Here is a 24,335-nt window from a genome sequence, read left to right as displayed (position 1 = left end):
CGCCGTCAGATGATAATTCCCTGAAATTACGCCCCTGCATGTGTTTGATTGATCGTTTCATAAACAGTACTGTCCTCGGCTGTAATTGCCGACAGCTTTATTGCAGCACGGTCGTAGCTGTGGACACATTTGCTTGTTTTTGCTACTCTGTGCAAAGTTTTAATGACCTAAATTTAGTTGCTTGCCTGTGTAATCAGCAGACTGCCACACATGCAGGTTTGCAAGCACATACTGAACGCTTTTTCTCCCCCTTTTTTCTGGGAGTGATCAAACTATCAGACAGAATTATCTAAATGATAATTGGCTGTTGGAGGGAATCAGATCAATTCCAAGATACTCTCACCTTTCACTGGCCCCTGTTGCTCTGCTGCTAATCAGTTTTTTTCTGCTGCAGTACCTTTTAAAAGCACGTCTAATGGCTTTTTTTTCAGCATGGATTGTCTCTTAATCATTATGTGTCCATCACAATCCCTTAATATCATTTGAGATTCATTTTTTTCAAGCTATGACACCAGGTAGATGTAGCGTGAAGAGACATACGTATATACCTCCTTTACACCAAAATTAGTGGGTTATGTCTTTGGGTTGTCCGTCTGTCCCATTCCTGTGAACGCAATATCTCATGAATGCCGTGAGGGAATTTCTTCAAATTTGGTAAAGATATTCACTTGGACTCAAGGATGAAATGATTAGATATTGGTGCTTGGAGGTCAGAGGTCAAAGTCACAGTGACGTCACATGTGAATGTGATATATTAGGACTGTCCGTAGGGAATTTCATTACATTTGGTACAAAACTGATTCGATTTCGGTGGTCAAAGGTCAAGGGCATGGTGGCCTCAAAAAACATGCTTTTGGCCTCTTAAATGTGATATCTGAAGACTGCTTGAGGGAAATTTTGATCAGTTGTGACTTAAACAAAAAATTTCAGATAAAGTGATTATGTTTCCGTGGTCCGAGGTCACAGTCAACTTATATGAATCTGGGAAAAAAGTATGTAGTAATATGTCCACAGAAAGTGCACTGGTTCACAGAGGCATACAACCACAGTGCGATAATTCTAGTTTCCCAAGTAATGCACCAAAAAACTGCAGCACTCTTCCTCTTCGCTATCTTGCCAAATTCGTTCATTCACCCGGGTGACTCGTTTCCCTCTCTACCAATTGGAGCTGGATTAAAATCTGTCATTTGTGGTTGAATACTGATTAAACCCATTTCCACTGCAGACACAAGCCAGTTGTTGGTGGATGTCAGTGATCAATATATATGAATTACAGGGACAGAGGGACAACTTGAGAAGGCTCAAAGCGTAAGAACAAATGATGTGTTTTTACATGCAAGCAAAGATCCATGCACTCCTGGCATTCATTTCAGCAACCCCCTCCTGCTCTCCAACATCTAGAGTACAGTATATGTGTCTATGGTGGGGGTGGGGTGGGTATTTGGCGCAGAGGGAGGTGAGGCTTTCGCCACATATTGGATGGTAATTATACCTGACAGGTGTGATGGATGCTCTCGCCGTCTGGCACTTTGTCTTCATTGCCTGCTGTTTTTATGAAAAGGCATCACCGCACCTTTGGGATCAACGACAGCGACGTGGAAAAAGCCCAAGATGGCAATTTAGAAGCGAACCGGACAACTGAGCGTCTTGGTGAACTACTAGTTATGGGGAACGGAACCAGGACAACAGGATGGGGTTGATTTAAAGTGTGGACAGTTTAAATGGCAACATCAATCAGCCTGCGAGAAGCTGGTTGATTATGATATACGACCAGCAACTCTCGGCTGTGACTGACTCAATATTATGACCATTGCAGGATAGATGTCCACTTTCCATAATTGCACATTTTTTTATGTTTGTACAGTATATGAATTATTAAATTAGTGTGGCCTATTGAAATATTCATATTGTTTGTGTCATACTTCCTATCTTTATCTCTTCAGTTTTAGCGGCTCTTCCAATTAAGCTTAAAAAAGGAGCCTCTACTTTTTGACCCGTCTCTGGAGACAGAAATAAAGATGTGATCTATCCTTACACATCATCAGGTGATGCTCTTCCCTGCACCACACGATTGGTCGTAAACCGAACGTCAGGGCACAGCCAAGCTGCTCTAAAGCTGTCTGCCCAGCCCTGGGCACAGCCCTGCCTTGCGAGAGGACATCCTGACAGGATGGGCACTCATTATCCCCTCCAGCTCTTCTAGACCTTCATTTCACTTCCTTGCTCTCTCAATGCACTCCCTCTAAATGTTACAGTCCTGCTCCTGGAGAGAGCAAAGGTCAGCCGTTAGTCACCCGAAGAGATGAGGGCAGGCGGGGGTGGATAGCTTCCCACAGGATCCTTTATTATGATTTCTCTACAGTGACACTGCTTGAGAGGAGGCTAGGTAGTGATGCTACAACATGGTTATGCTGCATACACACTGAGAGAGAAGGATGTACAGGTGCGAGAAGTCCTACTTTTTGAAAATAATAAGATATCTGCCTTGATTTAGGAAAGGCTGTAAATACCACTCTGATATCTGTCAATTTATGTGAAGCGAAAGTAAACGTAGCTAAGAAACAAGACTTGAATCAAATGAAAAACTCAGGGTGAAACTAAACAATGGGTTCTCTGTAGATCCATAGATCTGAGAGAAAATGAGGAACTCATTAGTGGATTCAAGTAATCTTCTCTTTTAAAGGTACAGTGTGTAGAATTTAATGACATCTAGTGGTGAAGTTGCATGTTGCAGCTGAATACCCCTCACCTCACCCCCCCTTCCAAACATGTAAGAGAACATGTGGCAGCCTTCAATTGTCATAAAAACTCAAAAGGTGTTTGGTTTAGTAGTTTAGGGCTACTGTAAAAAACATGGCGGTCTCCGCAGAGAGGACCCGTGCCCGATGTAAATATAAAGTATTAAGGGTCCATTCAAGTACATAAATGAAAACAACTATTCGTACAATTTCGATAATTACCCAATAGTGAAAACACTACATTAGGATAAATTCACCTGAATCTTACAAACTGAACTTCTAAAATGTCAACCTATTCCTTTAGTTCATTTATGAGCATTATTTGTGCATGTTTGGACACATTTTGGATTTAAATACATTTTCAATTGAACAATCCATTAAAGCTGATGTCTGAACTAAAGCTGTTTTAGTATATGAATTCTAGAACATTGAAACAGGACATTTTCTGGATTTTGTCTTTCACATATGATGAACGCAGCTGAAGACTGCATGTTTGAAGTGATCATGGCATCTAGGAGCATCTGCTGTCACCAATCCAAGTATTTGTGTATTAGATATGAATCGATTTTGCACAATTAGACACTGTGTTGTGTGAAGTTTGCAAATGAGGTTATTACCTGTGTGAATGGTCCAGTTGAGGAGAAATTGGGATATTCAATAAGGAGGCCAGGGAGGTTGTTTAGTTTTGGGATCATTTATCTTGTAGCCATATATCTCTGCTTCCCTCATTCTGTCAGTGACGTCCCCCTATCCACCACTGCCCTGGTTTGGGAGATAATTTGGCATCTGCGTTTTTCTAAATAGGGCCTTGTCCACGTCTGGGTTTACCTGAGCACAGACTAACCTGGGAGCTCTTGATCTGTTCATAAAGTGCCTTTTAATGAACATCGCCCCACTTTATTGAAGCTAACTTGGTACAAGTGCAGTGGAAAGAGCTGCCGTCAGCATGAAATGTATGAGTGGGCATCTAATCAGAAGTCCCTGTAGATTTAGGGAGCCGTTTTAATTTTCCGGTTTAATGTGGAGGCTTTGCACATATTGCAAAAGTTCTCTGCCCATGTTGTAAACCCATTAAAACCAAATGGAAATCAGGTTACTGCTGTGATCGTTACACTGATTGGTTAGCGATAAGGGGTCACAGTCCGTCAATGTACATAGGGATCGGTTTCTGAGGCAGCTACGAAAAAAAACTTTTGATTAGTTGACTTCACCACTTCATGCCTGCCACACATGCCCCACTGTGGATCATTATATACCAGCTGTTATAGTATAAAACACAGCTTTTTATTGCTGTTGCATAACAACGTCAGTGAGAGACGGGATTTAAGCTTTGCTCTTGTCTTCTGATTGAGGCTGAGAAGACAGGTGCATTTTTAGAGGCTTTAAAATGTGCCTGATGCAGCTTGAAACCATTACATTTAAACATAGAGGGGCACTACACATAATAAAGTTTAGCCTTAGAAAATCCTTTTGTGTGAACTTTCTGCTGTGTTGATTTTTAACTGGTGGACCGCTCTTCTGTTTGTTGCAGTATGTTCCTCCAGACTTGTGCATCTGCACCTTTGTGCTGGAGCAGTCTCTGTCGGTGCGGGCCCTGCAGGAGATGCTGGCGAAGAGCGGACAGAACAGTGAAGGGGTGAGTTATGGCGCACACAAATGCCAACACACGCACATGGATAAGAAACACAATCCACACCCTTCATGCACCCATCCCTGAGTGAATGCCCTGTATGTTCATGTGTGAATCAGCTAAATTGAATATTATTAACTTGATCAGTTGTTCTGAAGAGAAAGTAGCTGTTTCTCAAGTGCAGCAACTGCTGTTGCCCATTTGATCACTAAAAAGCCTAGAATGAAAAAACGGCATAATTTAAGCCTCATATTTCCTTTGTGAAATAAGAATCTGAAAAGTTCACAAGCAAAGAGAAAAGCTGACAGAACATTTTCTGATATAATAAAAGTAAATAGGGATGTACGGTGGAGGGAATCTGCACATGTTATGAATACTTTGTGTCTGAATTTGTAATCAACGCTCATTCATCACTGTATTCTTTGTTCCTGATGTTTTTTCAGCTGTCTCCTTGCAAGTATGTTTCCTTCTCTCTCTCTCTCTCTCCCTCTCTGTCTCTCTGTCTCTCTCATTGCTGTGACAGATGTGTAACTCTCCATCTTTATCTTCTATTTTCTGTGTATAATCTCCATCTTCCGCATGATAGACACGCGGCCCGGATCGATGGGTATGTTCATCACTCAGACCATTTCCCACTCACTCCCGATGCATGACGCAGTAGATTAGTCATAATACCTCTCCTCAACTCGTCTGTTCTCATGCTCATTGGCCTTCTTTGTCTCGTCTACTATAACACGTCATCCCTCAACATTTGTCTTTACATCTGAAATTGTTAGAAATCCTGAGTTATGCAAACACCTGAGCCCGTGTTCTGAAATAACGGATGATGGAATAGATTTTTTCTGAATGCTGGGGTGAGTAGATTGTGTTTAAGCTCCTGTTGAGCCGACAGAGACAAATAGAGTTTGGTATAGACTTTCCAATAAGGTTTCCCACAGATATCACCTCTCACACATCTCACCTTCCACTGCTGGAGAACTGGAGTGGCACCGATACTGGATTAGCGTCAAATTAACGTTAGTCTCATCCTCGGGGGATTCAGATGGATGTTCATTGCAGTATCATTTGTTTCACCCCTTCATATAAGATAAGCTCTCATTTGTCACAGCATCCTCTTGTCCAGATATTTGCCTGTATTCTCTGGGATGCATTGAGATGATGCAAACAGCTCAGACCAAGAGTTCTGCAATAAGGCAAAAATTGATCACAAGTAATTAAGTTAAAAAGAATGACTTGGAGTCTTTCTAGCTTTTCCACTTCACCTTTTAAAGATACATAGTTGATGACGTCTGAGGTAAATGGATGTGTCAGAGCCGGAGCTCCGCTGTCTCTGCAGCAGAGTGACGGAAGTCAAGACCATTGATTCCACTGCTGTTGCAGGGATTATAAGAGCTAGACAGCAGGGAATTATGAGCCGCAGCAGAGAACAAGGGTGCTCAAAGCATTAAATCCTAAATTAAAGCTCAAATGGACATATTTAACCGTTAGTCTAGCACCATCCCTCTGGCATCAGCACCTTTTTTTTAGGTTATAACTTCAAACTTAAAGTCATACCAAAATTAAATGGTTTGATATTCTTCTGCCGTAGCATTCAAATTCACTCTGAAAATCTCTTTTTTTGAAATTACATGTGCTGGATATATCACTGAAATGTTTTTTAATTCACTTCGGTTCTAATGGTTTCATTCCTTTTCTGCCCAAAGACCCAAGGCACTATTCCCTGACTTGGATTGGCCATTTTAACTGTGTTACTTCAGTGCATTCTCACCGCTCACGTTTATTTGTTTTCGATATCGTGTGTCTATTCATCATTCTTCGCCTGCGCTGAAATGTCACTGGAGGAAGCACCATTAAAGGGGAAATGGAGGTTGAAAATGTCTCGGCCGAGTCACTGAAATCAATACGTCATTGAACAGATGGGCTTATCAATAGACGGTGGCTGGAGGAAATCTAGACTGTTTCAGCCAGAAGGTGCACAGAGAGGACCTGTAAGGACGGCACGCTAACAGCCACTGTAAATGCCAAACCCCACTTAGCGTAAATGTGCCGTCGCCTCATGCAAAATGCAGTGACCCGTTTGATTCGTGGTTGGTTGGTCAAAGGGCGAAAGATGAGATCAGTCAGTCAGAGACTGAGCTGCTTTGACGACCTCTGCTGTCACTGTCACCTCTTTTTCTTTCAGCTTGGTGTTGGCCTGTGGCTCTTCTTAGAATTCTGTTGAGAGAAACCACAACACTGCAGCCACACACACACACACACACACACTCAACCCAATGCAGGGCTCGCACACCAGGTGGCTGCGTCCTGCTAAATGTCACGTCTTTTAACTGTTGTCACTTGTGGTCACCAGCTTACAGCCTGTTTCTTCTCTTTCACTTCTTTGATCCAATCGTCTTCTCCTTTATGGTTTGATGAGCCAGTGCTATTTACACTATAGCTAAAGGTGTATCTAGTCTTTTCCCCACTGATATGAGCCACAAATTTACCCTCGCTGTGCTCCATCTGTGTGGCGCACTGCTCTGCCACAGGATAAGGAAGCGAGCAGGGGACTGGGGTTTATTGGTTGTGGTGGTGACTGCAGCTGGATGTGCCTCACCGCATTAAGCTCAGTACCTCAGCCAGCATACAGCAGTCGCCAGCAGCACAGAAGAAGCCTGGAAGCTGGTGCTGCAGTCTGCACGACACAACTGTATCAAATCACAGGCCGGCTATTGTCCCAGCAGCCAATCGAGAAGGGAGGGAGGGAGAGAGAGAGAGAGAAGGAAAGGGAGGCTGTGTATATGGTAGAATCACTGCTGTGATTCATGTATCTCTTGTAAGGTACATGACTATAATTTTGTAAAAATCTACAAAATGGACATTGCTTTGTCACATGAGTATCATTAGTATACTGCAGTGCTTGTAGTTTCAGTTTACTGTGACATTTCTATGGTTAAACTTGGCTTTTTGGCATTGTTTCAGGGAGGATTTCTGGATCTTGTGCCAGCAGCCTTGCTTTGTAAAATGCCAAAAAGTGGCAGTCAATTTGTTTTCCATGTTTGCTCCTTGGGGTGTTTTAATTTACGGATAAGGAATGAGGCAGAGGCAGAAAGGTTTAGGAGAACAATAGTTCTTTCTGAATAACGACACTCTTTCTTACCTTAATGCTTCCTAGAGGCTCATAAGGAAGGTGAGTAAAATGGGAGATGCTTACCGAAGGAAAAACAACAAAAACTCCCGATATCATTTAATCCCCCCTCCTGCATCTTAACCCTAAACCCCATCAGCGGCGGAGTCATTCCCCGCTAATGTTGACATTGCATCGGAGACTGACAGTAGCTGTGCATCCTTCCCACATTCCTGTAGTGGGAGTGCAGGAAAGATGACCCCGTATCCTGTTTCGCTCTGGGATACAGGTGCCAGAAACACCATCTCTTACGGAAAGTCAGATTGCATGTCTTCATTGACGAGATGGAAACCCTTTCCCAAGAGACATGCGCCCCCCCCCTTGGTCGAGGTCATCGTTGTCAGCAAGGCGACAACAACCCTCGCTGAGGTCAACGTTCAGTGCCAGAGGTCGGGTGTAGATAGAAGCAACTGGAGGGAGACCACTGGGGCTCTTGTGTCTCGAGCCTGAGCTGACATGTAACCACGTCTTTGTTTTTTGTTTTTTGTGCACTTGACGAATCTCTCTAGGCAGCGCAGAGTGGCGGACACAAGACTCTTCTGTACGGACATGCCATCCTCCTGCGCCATTCCTTCAGCTCTATGGTAAGAGCTGAAACACATCAATGTCATGATGAAGAAAATCACAGCAGGATATTACAGTAGCTGGACAAAAACTATATGACATAAACTATATGACAGCACATTAAGAGCAGCTTGTGAGCAAGGTCACCTGTGTGGAGCGTGTGTGTGTGTGTGACAGCTCTGTCTCATGTGGTTTGATGTGTGTGTGTGTGTGTTGACCACAGTACCTGGCCTGTTTGAAGACATCAAGGTCACAGACAGATAAGCTGTCATTTGATGTCGGCCTGCAGGAAGATTCAACAGGTAAAAGAAAAGCTCTGGCACATTTTGCTTTTATCCTCCTCCTTTTTTCTCCTCTCTTTCCTCCTCGCTGCCTCTGTTCCTTTGTCTGGTTCTTTCACTCTCTCTCTCCCCCTCTCCCTACACTGTATTTGTTCATGATAGAATTTCACTGTGTCTATTCAGCCTCTCAGTTAATTTTCCCAGTGGAGCTCTGTCGACATTCAGTGTGTTTTTTTTGTCAGTGCTGATTACATCTCTGCAGCTCATTTGATAGTCCTGTTCAGTATCATGATACCTGGAAATTACTTCTCGTTCCTGTTATTATTTATTTCATGCCTCACAGTAAATGTGCAGTCATGTCAATACGTCTTAAAGGCATTGTTACCATGGTGCAAGTTCTCATTTCAGCCGTATTACATTATGAGTAATTACAGAGGATATTTGGGGGGGTGTTGTTTAAATCAAAATATGGAGACCGCATATATACATGTATGTGTTTTGCTGTACCATCAGGTGAGGCCTGTTGGTGGACAATCCACCCTGCCTCCAAACAGAGATCGGAAGGAGAGAAGGTGCGCATCGGTGACGACCTCATTCTCGTCAGCGTGTCTTCAGAGCGATACCTTGTAAGTTCAGCCATTTAAATACTTGACACTTGTGTGTTTGTGTGTTTGCATTATGTAGAGGTCTTAGTAAGACCATCAACTCTGCTTCCACTGATGTGACAGAATTTCAGATTATCCCAATCCTGTTACCACACACTTCACGCTCCCTGTGACCTCAGGAGTCACTCTGTCAGAGGCAACAACCTTTCCCTCCTGGGTGAAGACGATACTGCTAAGAATAATCCATCCATTCAGTAATCTATACTGCTTTTCCTTTGAGGGTCCTGCCTCTCTGCTGGCTGACATAAGGCCAGATGCAGAGTGAACCCTCCAAAGGTTGCCACCTGTCCATCACAGGGCTTACAAATAGAGACAAACCAGGTTTACATTCAAAGGGCAATTTAAACCCCATACTGACATCCTATTAACATCTGTCCTGAATGATTCAATCACAAGTACAGGTTCAAACGCATGGCATCGGACACATTGGTTAACTCAGACTGGATAAAAACATTGTTTAGTCTTTATTAACACAAAAAACAGTCATGATTATTATAGTTGAGTGGGGAAGTGAGACCTGATCACAAGTGCTCACAGGAGACACATTCAAGACACATTTAAATACCAAGGGTGAATGGATGTACTTAACGCTGTCCCCCTATGATTGGATGTCTCAAGAGGGATACTGAACCTCAAATTGCCTCTGATAACTGCTGACAGTGTTTGATAGAAACAGCACGATGTAAAGAAGTGCTGGATGAATGTGTGTGTGTGTGTGTGAATAGGTGAATGTGGTTTGTACTGTAAAGTGTTTTGTGTGGTTGATAAGATTAGAAAAATAATTATATACCTATAACACTGACCTGACCTTGGCCTTTACTCCTATTATACCACTCTGCCCTCTGATGTCAGTATGATAGCACTGTGCTATGCAAACACTGGGAAACATGTTGCCTGTGATCCATGAATTTGCCATGTTGTGTTTTACCTCCCACATGGTGCGAGGGGCAAGACCAGACGAACACGATCGCCTTACATACACTAATATCAGTTTGGTGGTCTGTCACACCTACAGTGGTTTGTGGGAACAGGCAGAGCTGCAGAGCTGCAGAGGGACCTTATACTTACATACACACACACACACACACACACACACACACACACACACACACCCTAAACTTTCGTGGCATCTGTTTTCAGCTTCGTGCTTCGCTCATCACTCAATGATGAAGTGGAGTTTTCCTCTGAATCAGCGATCACAGAGAGACTCAAAGTTAAGCTGAATCTTGTCTGAAAAATGGGTTGATCTCTCTGCAGCTTTGACTTTTTAAAGGAGATATATTATGCTCATCTTAAGGTTAACAATTTTAACTTTAGTCATTACTTGAAAAGCTGTTCATGCTGTAAAGTTCAGAAAACACATCATTTTCCTCAGACCGTTCGTTGCTGCTTTTCAGCCTCTGTGTGAAATGCTTGGTTCTATGTTGTGATTGGTCAGCTGCTCCCAGACCATTTAGGAAATGTTGGCCTCTGCTCTCTCTTCACCTGGCTCAGTTAGGGGGCGTTTCCAACTTGCAGCTAGGTGTGAATTATGCAAATCGAGGGGTATCGTGATGTTATATGACATCACAATATTGCAGAACAGTTGGACTACTGACAAGGAGCTGCAGGAGCTCCAGGAGCAGTGTTTTATGGACTTTGGGCTTTTTAACTTAACTTTTACATACACAAAAACAACTGAAAACTATATAATTTTATTGTGACAGGTTCATGGTTCAGGTTCCTTTTATTTGGTCAACAACTTTAAGACTTAACAGTAAAACAATGCAGGTAAAATTCATCATTAATCCATTTCAATTCTCTGTCTTTCGCACAAGTAAGTAAAAGATGTATTCAATCTCTCCCTGTGTCCTGCAGCACTTATCCATCTCCAATGGCAACATCCAGGTGGATGCTTCCTTCATGCAAACCCTGTGGAACGTCCATCCCATCTGCTCTGGCAGCAACATAGAGGAAGGTAGAGACTTCAAACAAACTAAAACAGCCTCCGGAATTTCTTCACACATTTCCCCACTGGTTTTTAAAGTTAGCAGATTTCAGAAATCATAACAAAAAGTCTGTCAAATGCTTTGGAATGAGCAAATACATTTTAACAAGGTTTTAGGTTTCTTCCAATTGTTCAATGAAAAGCCCCAATGAATTCAATACACATTAGTTACATTTATTTATTGCCAGGAGAATTAAATGCATATATCTCTCTCAGTCATATGATATAAATCATCCCCTTAAACTTGAAACACAGATTTGATGATTTCCAGTCTACAAGTGTATATTTTTGTGGCTTTGACTGTGCTGACCATTGATCCTTGTTGGTGGATAGATGGACAATAGATGTCAGAAAACCACCTTACATACAAAAACTGTGTAACTTTATAACCCACTGTTGTGATCTAGTTGTACTTTACTAGCTGTAATGACAAAAGTACGGACAGCATAAGAAACAAATGAAGAAATCCTCTAGAGTCACTGTATCTAAATCCTCCTCTGATAGGCTACCTGCTGGGGGGTCACGTGATGCGGCTGTTCCATGGACATGACGAGGTCGTGACCATCCCAGGATCAGACCAGAGTGAAGAGCGGCAAAGGTACGAAACCCAGCAAGCGTGGAACAAACATGTTTACATTACAGTTCGTCACGTTGCACACAAGAAGCTAACTGACCTGTGAGCTACCTGTGGTGCATCAGCTTCCACCTCAAAGCATATAAATGCCTGTGACCAGAGCAACACATGGCTCTCCAGGGAGCCAAAATGGCACCTCTGCTATTTTTATCTATATAGCTCATACACATTCAGCCACACACACACACACACAAGCTGTCTATTTTTAGAACAGAGCATGGCAAATACGGTGGGCGGGACTAGATACTAATTTCCAGCTTTGACTTTTCTCCTCCGGCTGTCCTTGAAATTCAGCAGAAGGAGCTTGGTTTTCTGATGTCTTACATTTTTATGGGGCAGATCAAACACACTCTAAGCTGTCGGGGGGGGGGGGGGGGGGGGGGGGGTGATGAGCGACTCCTTTTATCTTTGGACCAAGTCACCCATATCACTGATAAACAGTGTAGCTGTGAGTTATCAGGGCACACATGTCTCTGTTTGAAGGATGTTGTGCTGTAGTCTGCAGAGTATATACAATACAGCCTCTGTGTGTGTGTGTGTGTGTGTGTGCGTGTGCGCGTGTGTGTGTGACTGATTTGAACATCCTCCCAGTGAATATCACCGTGACAAATGAGAGTAAACAAGTGGTGTTCTTCTAAGCCAGGATGAATGACCTTGACAGTATCAGTGGTGGCTAGACAGTTAAAGCATCCACAGACAGACAGACCACCCACTCATGCTCCTCTTGCATCCCCAGGATAGTCAACTATGAGACGGGTAAAGCTGGTGCCAAGGCCAGGTCCTTGTGGAGGATGGAGCCACTCAGAATCAGGTGGGCCGTGTTTCACGTCATCTGTTATCTGTTCCCTGTTTTTTTTTTCATTTTCCATCATTGTCCTTTTTTTTCATCTCACCTTTTTCTCCCTGTCTGCCGTCTTCACTTCAATTTTTTCTCTCTACACCCATTTGTCCTTTTCTCCCTCTACCCCACCTTTGATTTAATGCTGCACTGTGCCCCCTCCGTCTCCCCACTCTCTTTCTCTTTCATTCCGTCCCTCTCCACATCTATTTCCTTTTTTTGTATTCTGGCTTTTTTACAGGATTACACTGATGCAGCCTTTCCTTTTTCCATTTCACTAATTTGATATATGTAACCTGAACCATGTTTTTGACATTGTTGTAAAAGAGAAAGGATCACATTAGAGATTTTTTCAGTTATTACCTTTGCAAGGAGGTTTATGAACATGATTTCACAAAAACAACTAAATGGATTTCCTTGATATGCGATATTGAACAACCAATTAAATTTTGGCACAAATCCACTTCAGGGGGCAGCTCCAGGATTCATTTTTTTCATTTTTTCAAAATTTTCACAATACTTCCAGGAAATTATTAATGGATCTTGCTGAAAAATAATTAGGCACATTTAGGGGACTGGTATGAGTGTCATTCCAGTTTACAAATTATTCTACCACATGGTACAATAGATAATTAACAGCTTGTATAAATATTTACATCAACTAATCAGCAGATTTAAGGCTTTCGGGCTCATAAATTCTAACTTTCACACTGTGTATATTAATATGGCCGTGACCTTGAACAGCTGGAGTGGGAGCCACATCCGCTGGGGCCAGCCTTTCCGACTCCGGCACCTGACCACCGGCCACTACCTGGCGCTGACGGACGACAGGGGGTTGGTATTGCAGGACCGGGAGAAGTCTGACACCGTTGCCACAGCCTTCTGCTTCAGAGCCTCAAAGGCAAGCACACACACAGATACAGAGGCACAAACACACAGGGATGTCCTCTATGCCCTTGACTCACGCTGTTTCTCAAGGTGACCTCACACATGCTTCATCCACACACACTTCCTTATTAAATACCACTGAGAAGGCGTTACAAAGGATCTCCTCTCACCCTGCACAAATGAACCGCCCACTATTGTCAGACTGGAAAATCACCTTCTTCTTTTCTTTCAAGGAAAATGAAAATTACAAGAATTATTCGACCAAAGAAAGCGACACCATAGAGGTTCATTTAGCTGATCTTGCAGAGTCCGACTGAAGTGACCATTGAGCTGTGCTCTGTGTAATGGAGTTTTTAGATATGGCCACAGATTGTGAGCCAATTAGTGACCCCTCCGATGTGAAATTAAAGGCTGAACTGTAGCATGTAAGAAAGGTCATTTATCATTGGACTCACTACAGGTTGCAGTCACTCTGATAGCCAAACACATACAGTCATAATGAGTTGGACAGAGTCATAAACAGCAGATGTAGTTGACATTTGTTCGGTGGTTTGATGAAGATCAAATCTGCATGCAGTATTTCTCTATGTGCACATGATTGTATTGTACCAGCATGCTCATGCGTCTCACACTGACAGCTTTGACGTGTTCATTTTCCTCCTCCCCTGTGCAGGAGAAGCTGGAGCAGAGCCCCAAGCGGGACATCGAGGGCATGGGGGTGGCAGAGATTAAATACGGGGACTCGCTCTGCTATATCACGCACGTGGCCACGGGACTCTGGCTCTCCTATCAGGCACCTGATGTCAAATCAGCCCGTCTGGGTCCCCTCAAGAGACGAGTGAGTGGAGAAGCCCACGCCGTTCTGTCTTCTACTTAGAATGCAAAGCGTATACGGAAACAAATGAAATTAACAAATAAATGAGATTCCTCTGAGAATATAATTATTTTCAGGGTAATGAGTTGATTGAGTTAAGATGACTGTCTATTAGTGTGTCTCTATCTTGAGTAAATATAAAACTGGTCCCTGGGCTACCGCGGCAGAAGTTGGTGGAGGTGTGGGTGCGATAATGTGCGTGACAGATAGCCTGTAGGGTCAGCACCTGTGTTCCAGACATAATGGCTCAGAGTTCGCTGAGGATGATCTTTTTCCTATCTTCTTCTAAGATACACTCTTTTCCTCTTTGTCTCTCTCAAGGCGTGTCTACATTCTGAAGGTCACATGGATGACGGGTTGACCCTGCAGCGCTGTCAACACGAGGAGTCCCGTGCTGCACGCATCATCCGCAACACCACCCTACTCTTCAACCGATTCATCAGGTACGATGACTTCATCGCTGGTGCACAAATCGCCCAATTTAACCAAATTACAATCTATGTTTGACTTAAGCCACTTTATAATGGGGAATCTGCAGAAGTAAATGATGACTAAACAAAGACTCCCCCAGAGTCACCTCATCATCAGATTATAGCTGATGTCTGGAAACCAGACAGCTCAAAGCCCCACAGACTCTCACGCAGTCCAAAAAAAATTGCAGCATCCCTTGCAGATTGTGAACGCACCCATCAGAGAGCCGGGGTCTGTGAGTTTTGACTGAATCTGGTGCCAGAGTCCCAGACAGCTCACTCAGTGGGCCAGTCATGCATTTCCAAATTGAAAACACTGCAGCGGCTTCCCGGCCATGGCGATGGAACCCGCGGAGCATGTAAGTGGATGCTTTCCGTACCCTTATTTGTTATCAAGCCCTTTATGTCCCGTGGGTCGGGCTCACCGGCCCTCATGGCGGAAACATGTGAGTCTGTCAGCCTCCCCCGTGGCAGTGACACATACATCTCCCCGCACCCCTCCCACGTGTACAACAGGAGCTATTTTTAGCAGGCCAGCGGAAATCAGCATTTCAGCATGGATGAACCTGTGGGCTAAACATTGTTAGTCATCACAGCCTCTCCTCAAGTTTACACATCCTCCCAATAAGAGTGTTTTCACCACAAGTTTAATATATTTGAGATAAACAGGAGTTTGTTGAGAAACACATGAGATCAGAAGCCTCAGTGTGAGTTGCCGTCATGTTTGAACAAGTTTTTGATTTAATGTGTCTGTCTCCCCCTCCCAGAGACCTGGACTGTCTGGGCGTGAAGAACAGGGCACTGGTCGCCCTGCCCGTAGAGGAGGTTCTCCAAACTCTCAACGACCTCATCACCTACTTCCAGCTCCCCGACGCCGAGCTGGAGCACGAAGAGAGGCAGATTAAGCTGCGCTCACTCAAAAACCGACAGAACCTATTCAAACAGGAAGTGAGTTTCACCATCAAGGACGGCGCTGGAAACCAATGGTCCATGAAATATCACTCGATGATACCTCGAGCTGCCCCGCAGTGATAAAAATATGAAAAACCCACAGTGAAGGGCTGTGATTAAGGTCATTTCAGTAAACGACCGAAAATAGGAGTGAGTCGAGAGGAGCGGCAAAGTTGCAGAAGGCAAACTATGTGAAATCAATTGGTTCTTTGTGGCGAGTTTCAATGCCATCTTATTTGGAGGCACTGCATTTGAAGGCGTCAGCAGTTTTGGTGCTATAAGTTTTCCCGAGGCTGGCACGGGAGCACTGAGGCTTTCCGCTAAGCCTCTAGGACCTAAATTGCTTTCATCAATTACAACGTGTCAGCTGCCGTACTGAAGGAGGCCCTGCGATGTCAACTATCCAAAATCGTCCTTATTCTTAACAGGCTCTTAACACTATCTCACAGTTTCCTCAGGCCAACATACATGAATGTGAATTAATGAGTGTGGATTAATGTCCTTTTTTTCACAAGCATGATCATAAAATATGGTGTTTTAACATTTTAATAATTATTCAGATTTCAGCAATTCATCTTTCATCATTTAGCTGTCTTTTTATGTTAATACACCAAAACAGCACATCCCTATCCCACCCCCCATATATTACATTTAGAAGGCCAATTTGTCACTGCAGACAGCTGACTCGTGAGTTTTCCTGACATTATAAATCATCTGCAGTTTTAATTTCGTCTTTTCACGCCCTCCATTTAGTATATCTGATTGCTATAAATAATTCTCTGTGGCATAAATCACCATGGCGTGTCCAGCAAACGGGACAGGAGGGAGTCAAAGTGCTGCTTTTAGGATGGTCAGCTACTTTAATAATGCAGAGAAGGATGGAACCATAGATGTAAATATTCCATATGACCTTTCATGTTTATATATATTCATAAATTAAAATCTCATAGTGGATGATTGTGTGTTTCCAAGGGCATGCTGACTCTGGTGTCCAACTGTATCGACCGTCTGAACGTGTACAACAGTGCAGCCCACTTCGGGGAGTGTGCGGGGTCCGAGGCCGGAGCAGCCTGGAAAGACATTCTGAACCTGCTGTACGAGCTGCTGGGTAAGGAAAGAGTCTACCGCTACACACACACATGCAGTGTATATACATACACAAGTGCACTCACACACCAAGAAGCCCCAAGTCCCGACTGTAATCAATCACAGAGACGAGAGTCGTCGTTTGAGGATAAAGCAGCTGATAGTGTGGCGGTTCAGTGGTGATGAAGAACTGTGCTGACCTGGTATTCAGAGACGTCTCAGCCTGGAGGATTGAATTCTGCGGTTGCCAGAATTCAAACGCCCAAATGAACACACACACAAACACACACACACACACACACACACACACACACACACACAAACACACACACACACACACACACACAATGTTGTCACCAATTGGCCAGATGGCTTTTTAGCCATTGGATGTCAATTCTCATTACTGTCAGTGCTGTTTTCTCTTTTGTGAACACTGCGTTTTATGTTCCCACAGCCCAGTGTTATCAGTTCTGCCTTCCCAAACTCACTTTAACCTCTTCCACCACTAGCATATGCTGTGTCAGATACAGACGTATCTCCCTAAAATAACCTGACAGGGAAATATGTACATATATAGCTTTTGCTCTCCTTCCCTGTTTAAATTCCTGCTGCCTTGCATCTGATAACACAATGTTTGGCTTAAACATGTCCTTCACTTGAAAAGATGCATTTGAGAGCAGAAAAATTGTGAGTGTTTGTGATTTTCTTCCTGTCATGTTTTTGGATATGCCACATTCTTGAGGAGATAATCTGGATAGCCTTTGTGTGAAGTTTATCTTTTCATGCCTGCCATGCTCAAGCCGCTCCGCCCTCCAAGTGTGTCCTTCTCCTTCTTATTTACACTGATTTCACCTCCTGGCTCACATTAGAGTTCCACCCACGTCTCTCCCTCCTCCACACACCTGCTCCAGCACAGCGCTAAGTGGATTTGGGATGCCTCCCTCCTTTCTTCAGAGTCTGTCTGTGATCGGTGACCCTGTCTTTTTGTGCTAGGACACGTGTGGGTGTGTGTGTTGATGTCTCTTCTTTGCTTGTGTTGTCCTCTCTCTATCTTTGACATCTTCCAAATTAATATTAAGGTCTTAAGGTGTAAAAGCAGAACATCTCCCTCTTCTTGGCATTGGGTCTGTATCTCTGCTGTGCAATTTCATCGTCATGTACTCTTTCCTTCTGTCCTGCAGCGGCGTTAATCCGAGGAAACAGGAACAACTGCACCCAGTTCTCCAACAACTTGGACTGGCTGGTGAGCAAGCTGGAGAGACTGGAGTCTTCTTCAGGTGAGCTCATTATCATTCTCACACACACTGAGCCTCCTTTGAGACAGCATGATGAGAGATGATGCTTTGATGTTGTTCAGCTTTTCTCAATATGTTCTTGAGTCCCAAACGATGGAAACAGATTACACTGTTTCCTTAAGAAAATATAGGCTCCTCTCCTATTTGTATGTATAATAAGGAAGGCTCCAGCAGCACTCAGTGTTCCCTGTTGATCTACACAGATGCCTCTTTGACAAGTGTCCTCTGTTCTGTCTTCCACTGCGGGTGTTCACTAATTGATGAATTTGCGGCTGTGCAGGCATCCTGGAAGTCCTGCACTGCATTCTAATTGAGAGCCCCGAGGCCCTCAACATCATCCAGAGAGGACACATCAAATCCATCATATCGCTGCTCTATAAGCACGGACGCAACCACAAGGTGAGCATTCAAGTGCTGCTGATGCTGTCAAGTGTTAATACTCTGGGAACCACTTCTGTGTATAATGTGGTTGAGCCACAAGGAGATTGCAGTGCAATGATTCCAAGTTGTAAACAACGGTGAGCAATGATCGTGGTGTTGGAGAGAATCCACATGTTGAAAATGCAGTAGAATAGGTAGATACAGCAAATTAGACTGCATTCATAAAAATATCACATTTATTCATGATATTTCGACACTTCGGGAAATACCATCAACTGTATTTAAAGATGGACGATGCGTCGCCACTTCCTCTCGCTATCCTGAAATGAAGCCAAAATATCCTGGATACAAACGTTGCCACCTTGCAAATTTGGAGCAAGCCTCCTTTGTAGCGGGTAATAGAGGCATGGTAGAAGGTCCTGCCAATACAGTCACTCAACTCAATACACTCACTCTGTTTTTACAGCATCAAATAACAATTCAAAAGTACACATCAGTGTGATAAGAGCTACCTAAATCGACAAGCTAAGCCAGCCACCAGGTGGAGATCAAGACACTTTGGCTTCACTTCTGGGCAGCCGTTGTGTCGTTCATCTTTACAATCTGTAAACGAGCTGTTTCCCTTTGTCTCCATTTTTTTGCTAAGCTAACCGACTGCAGGCAAATTATAATTTCAGTATAACCTGAAAGTGAGTGTGGTGTCAATCTTCTTATCTAACTACAGAGGGAAGTAAGTGTATTTCCTCTAATGTCAATGTATAATGAAATATCATATATAAATACGATGTTGTCAGAAATTTTCAGCCTGGCATTACACAACAACCCCTGAAAGTTCATTTGAGCCTGTTTATGTTGTATCTTGTCATCTCCACTTCTTTCCTCATTAGGCTCACCAACGCGGTTCAACAAATGCACATTCATTTCCATAACAGATCCCTTTGGGCCTCTTTGTCACTGCTTCTTCTCTTTATCTACTAATTCATTGTGCTTATACTGTCCACCAGCATACAAACTCGCTTCCTTGACAGAAGCTTCCTCAGGGTTCTTGTTGCTCTGCGTCACAATCATGAATCAATACGCTTAACAGTGAAATGAGATCGGGAGCAGACAGCTAGCCTGGGTCATAAATCAGCTTAAACGTATCATTTTGCCATGAAAGCAGGAGAAAAGGGCCAATGATAAAGAGAAGGTGCCCTGGCCCTGTCACCCTTGGCTGAGCTTCCCAGCCCATTTATTTCTATGGCTTTGTTAACCCTAACATGAAAGGGATATTATTAGACATGTTTTTGCCCCCAATAAGCATCTGAGAATAATTATGCAGTGGTTGCATGTAAAGAGGCTGTCCCTACAGCAGCAGCCTGGACAGTGATAAGGGGCAACGCTAATTAATAATTTCTGAAAAGGCATTGATTCATTTCCAGTGGGGGAAATCAGGTCAGTGTGTGATCATGTTATTGGGAGGGAGGTGTTGAGTTCTTCCTCTCGATATTGTTGCTAATTTTTTTACATGGGGCCTTCACCTTTGTTTTTAGATTCTGGACGTGCTCTGCTCGTTGTGTGTGTGTAACGGCGTGGCTGTGCGAACCAATCAGAACCTCATCTGTGATCACTTGCTGCCCAAGAGAGATCTGCTGCTGCAAACCCAGCTGGTCAACGATGTGCAGAGGTTAGAAAGACGTCCACGCATCATGCTGTCTTTAAACACTTCTTTTCACTCCTCTGATATTAGGTTTTTATTGTCATTTTAAAATTAAAATTGAATAGAAAGCTATTGTTAAAGATAAAAAGTAGGGTCTCATTTAAAGAAACACCAAGTCATTAAAGGACCAGTCTGTGATTGGTGTATAAGATGAGTTCTTACTGTGCACTGACATTAAAAGCCACTGTTTAGAGCTTACAGAAAAATTATGTTAAACAAAATTCGTTTTCCGACTTTTTGAGTTGTTGTTCCAAATTAAGATGGCGTTCACAACATGACTTTTCCCAGTTTGGAACCGATTTTTCTAATTATTCCATGTCTTAATTATTATCCAACTAGTATTTACTGAATTGGCTTGCACCATTAGGCACCAAAAAACTGAAGCTCAAGATGTGTAAAGATATATATATTAAATGTATTTTATTTGTTGCTGTATACTGCATATTGATTTATACTACTTACTCTGAAACACAAGCATATAGTTAATAATTAACAGGAAGCGTCTGAATATGCTAACTAGGCTTAAGTTATTTTTACATATTTGTAAGTATATTTAGTTATTTTTGTCAAATCTTCACAGTTGAATTATAATGTAACAGCTTAGTGATGTGTAAATCTCTCACAGAGCTACAGGCTAAGTTTGAGTTTACAAACAGCTGCACAGCACCATGAGTGTACATTCATCTTTCCCACCTTTGGACTGTGTAATTGAGTGTACAACATAAACATCTAAAACTACAAGTCATGGTCCCTGTACACTGAACAACATGCTCTGCAAATTGGATTGTGGGTATGAAAGTACGCTCAACCATGACATGATGGCTTGTACAATGAAGCGCGATATGTACTGAGGCTGCACTGGGCCTTTAAATCTCATGTCCTATTATACGTCCACCTCTAATCTCTGTACAATGAGAAGAAGCAGTTTTGTGCTGGTGGGATGAATTTAACTCAGACTTTATCTCAAATCTCATTAAATTGTTTTCTTGACTCTAATGGAGCCATCTACTTTGCTCAGCCTTGTTTCAAGGCATCCACACTTTTTAGGAACTTCCTGAACCAAATACATTAGAAGTAAATTGAATGATCTTATCCTCAGGGCAGGCGTTTTCATTAGGTTTAAGAAAAAAGATCACATATTACAAATGAATCGCAGAGTATCTCAGAGTGTTTTTTTATTGCTCTGAGGGATATCTAATGATTTTTCTGTTCCACTTCATTGCCAGTATGAGGCCAAACATCTTCCTGGGGGTGAGCGAGGGCTCGGCACAGTATAAGAAGTGGTACTATGAGCTGATGATCGACCAGGTGGACCACTTTGTGACCAGCGAGCCCTCCCACCTGAGAGTGGGCTGGGCCAACACTAAAGGATATGCTCCGTACCCTGGAGGAGGAGAGGGCTGGGGGGGCAACGGAGTCGGGGATGACCTCTATTCATTTGGTTTTGATGGACTCCACCTCTGGTCAGGTCAGTGTGAGGAGGGGAGTTTGTGTGTACGTGTGTTCGAGTGTGAGGCTGAGATCATAATAAGCTAATGTATTAAAGATGAGAGTGGTAACTCTGGGCTATAGCCAGGTTGCGTCTAGACAGAGTCAGTACCCTGCAGGGACCATCTCCTTGCCCAGAGTGTGTTCAACTGTGTGTACAAATATGTGTCCTGTGTGTATGTCTGTGTGTGAGTGAGAAAGAGAGGCGTGATCTGTGCCAACATCACTCACTGGGTCATATTTCACATAAGTGTTTATGTTAATCTTGAACAGGTCGTATCCCGCGGGCGGTTGCGTCCATGAACCAGCACATCCTGACCTCAGAGGATGTGGTGAGCTGTTGCCTGGACCTCGGTGCACCCAGCATCTCTTTCAGAATCAATGGACAGCCTGTCCAGGGCATGTTCGAGAACTTCAACACAGACGGTCTCTTCTTCCCTGTCGTCAGCTTCTCTGCAGGGGTCAAGTGAGTATTTGTTTGTGTCTCCCTGTGTGTGCTGAAGCAGACTGAACCAGCCCTCAGACCAGCTCTGAATCCCAGGATTATCTCCTGAAATGATCCCGAGGGGCTGTATGTGAGATCGCAAATGTCCAACTCAGTTGCTGCAGAAATTCTACAGAGTTTTCTCCAGGCAGTGCCCTAGTAAAAACTCTGGATAATGTCTGAGTGAGACCGTGTGTGAATATTGCCGGAGATTATCCCGAGGACTCACAGTGAGCGAGCGGAAACATTGGTGACGTTTTAACAGACGCAAAACAAATTTGACCGGAGCATCCCTTGCTGTGTTGGTAATATGGGAAAGGCAAACTCCGGAGAAAGTGTGAACATTATTGTGCGGACATTCTCCAGAGTCTTGAGACAGAAATTGATGCTGAATGAGCTGCACACGAAAGAGACAACCAGAAACCGAAAAAGGGAAAGGAAAAAATTTAATTTCACACCAACACTGCATAAAAATCCAGATAATCCACCTGCTCGTTTTGGCCCAAATACATTCATCCTCAAGGCCTTGAGATCGGACACAGGTCAAATAAGCTAGCTTCATATTCCTCTCTGTTGCCATGGAGATCACAGATAGTGTGATTGACAAGACTTTAAAATGGAATTTCAGGCTCCAGCAGTTCTCCCACGATTCCATAATTGACTCTGACTTTGTAGAGCAAAGCAGCACTTTGCATGAACAGCTTTCACTCTTTGAAACTCAGGGACTCTTGACACGAGAGACCAGTGTGATTTTATTTGGTCATGTAAAGCCATCAGAGAGTGAATTCACTCCTCACCGCCTGATGGAAATGAATTCTCCAAAAAGTAATAACACACCTGATAGAGTATGTGCAGCAGGAGAAGAAGTTTCCTCAGAGGCGTTAAAGCAACGTGTCATTTATTTTCCCTCCAAAATACTGTTAGTTTTCCATCTTTCTCTGTTTGGCCTTTGTTTTCTTTTATATGGGGAAAAAAAAGAATTACAGCCGTACATTTCTTTTTCTCTCTTTCATTTCTTCTGTCCTACAAACTGTAACGTTTTATAGCCTCATGGTTCTCCTGCAGGATATATATAACATTTTTATTCTGCAGTGTTTTACTCAGACACTGGAGTCCAGAGGTGAAGGATGGTGCTTGCGTCAATCTGCTCTTCTTCTCTGCTCTTCCCCAAATCCTCCTACTTTGGTTTTACCCCATTCTGCTGTACTGCAGTGCTTCTTGTTTCTAACTCTGCGTATAAAAGACAACCGTACACCCCTTTACTACAGTCACCAGATCACACCAGTCACATGTCAAGAAACTCTTACTTCATGTTACCCAGAATTGTTGAATAATGTAATAATTAATAAATTATTTTTGGGTCACATTTTTTTTATTATATTCACACAATAACTCCTGTAACTCATTCACCTTTACTCCTTATTCTGCACCAGTCCAAACTAAAATCATGGAAGTAGTAAAAAAAAAAAACACAATTAAATGTTTACAGCTCAATTGCACAACACTAGTTCAGTTCCCATTTGTTTAGTATGAGCTGTTTTCTTGGCCTGTGGTAGTTTTGGTTGCAACTTTCTCTCTGAAACTGTAAACGTGACCTGCAGTAATTGAGTCAAGGCAAAGTAAAGACCTGCTGCAGGACTCAGTCCACCGAACCCAGCTGCTGCAGCTGCTCCTGCACAAAGAGCTGTTCCCCTGTTTGGAGAAGCTCGACTACGCAGAACCTCGATTTGGAGAATCTGTTGTCATGGCCGTTGTTGTGAACATGCTGTTGTCATGAACCTGCTGCTGTGTGATCAACATGGTCCCTTACGTTGATGAGTCCCAGCTGCTGCAGCTGCTACAGAGCGTTGAACGTATTACTTGTTCGAATTGCACCAAATTCGAAACTGCTCTTCCTTGGGCCTGTAACAATGCACATGCCAGGTGTGAAGCCGATAAGATGAACTGTTCTCAAGATATGTCACAGTAACAGACTTCTGGAATTATTACATAGATTTACTATTGTACAAAGGCAAAATTATCAATGAAGTAATTAGTGATGAAAAGGCAAAATCATACACATGTACCTCATTATATTTTGTAAGTCTATTAATACTAGAAATCCATTCAAATAAAGCTAAGTTCTTTTTTATTAATATTATAATAATAACAGTCTTTAGAAAAGTTCCTTCCTGTACATTGTCCATCCTTTGATTCACAGGTCATAAAACATGGTC

The 24,335-nt window shown here is 43.1% G+C and overlaps 1 protein-coding gene across 9 annotated transcripts in view; it reads left to right on the top strand.

Annotated features, from left to right (window-relative positions):
• Nucleotides 1-24,335, top strand: part of LOC109627894 (ryanodine receptor 3-like) — a 103,742-nt gene that overhangs the window by 22,222 nt on the left and 57,185 nt on the right. For 6 of the 9 annotated variants that reach the window (XM_069536349.1, XM_069536346.1, XM_069536345.1 and 3 more), the window contains exons 3-21: nucleotides 4,270-4,374; nucleotides 4,955-4,975; nucleotides 7,523-7,537; nucleotides 8,044-8,118; nucleotides 8,322-8,400; nucleotides 8,893-9,005; nucleotides 10,902-11,001; nucleotides 11,536-11,629; nucleotides 12,402-12,476; nucleotides 13,248-13,404; nucleotides 14,065-14,229; nucleotides 14,587-14,708; nucleotides 15,503-15,683; nucleotides 16,659-16,794; nucleotides 17,954-18,049; nucleotides 18,348-18,466; nucleotides 19,981-20,114; nucleotides 21,374-21,615; nucleotides 21,909-22,101. In XM_069536349.1, the coding sequence (XP_069392450.1) occupies nucleotides 4,270-4,374; nucleotides 4,955-4,975; nucleotides 7,523-7,537; nucleotides 8,044-8,118; nucleotides 8,322-8,400; nucleotides 8,893-9,005; nucleotides 10,902-11,001; nucleotides 11,536-11,629; nucleotides 12,402-12,476; nucleotides 13,248-13,404; nucleotides 14,065-14,229; nucleotides 14,587-14,708; nucleotides 15,503-15,683; nucleotides 16,659-16,794; nucleotides 17,954-18,049; nucleotides 18,348-18,466; nucleotides 19,981-20,114; nucleotides 21,374-21,615; nucleotides 21,909-22,101 (2,222 nt within the window). The remainder of the gene's footprint in view (nucleotides 1-4,269; nucleotides 4,375-4,954; nucleotides 4,976-7,522; nucleotides 7,538-8,043; nucleotides 8,119-8,321; nucleotides 8,401-8,892; nucleotides 9,006-10,901; nucleotides 11,002-11,535; nucleotides 11,630-12,401; nucleotides 12,477-13,247; nucleotides 13,405-14,064; nucleotides 14,230-14,586; nucleotides 14,709-15,502; nucleotides 15,684-16,658; nucleotides 16,795-17,953; nucleotides 18,050-18,347; nucleotides 18,467-19,980; nucleotides 20,115-21,373; nucleotides 21,616-21,908; nucleotides 22,102-24,335) is intronic. The other 3 variants (XM_069536350.1, XM_069536347.1, XM_069536348.1) reach the window with 1 other exon arrangement.

The sequence above is a fragment of the Paralichthys olivaceus genome, chromosome 12 (assembly GCF_024713975.1).
Source record: "Paralichthys olivaceus isolate ysfri-2021 chromosome 12, ASM2471397v2, whole genome shotgun sequence".
NCBI lineage: Eukaryota > Metazoa > Chordata > Actinopteri > Pleuronectiformes > Paralichthyidae > Paralichthys > Paralichthys olivaceus.
Note: the sequence above shows the minus strand (reverse complement) of the source record. Positions and strands in the feature narration are given on the sequence as shown.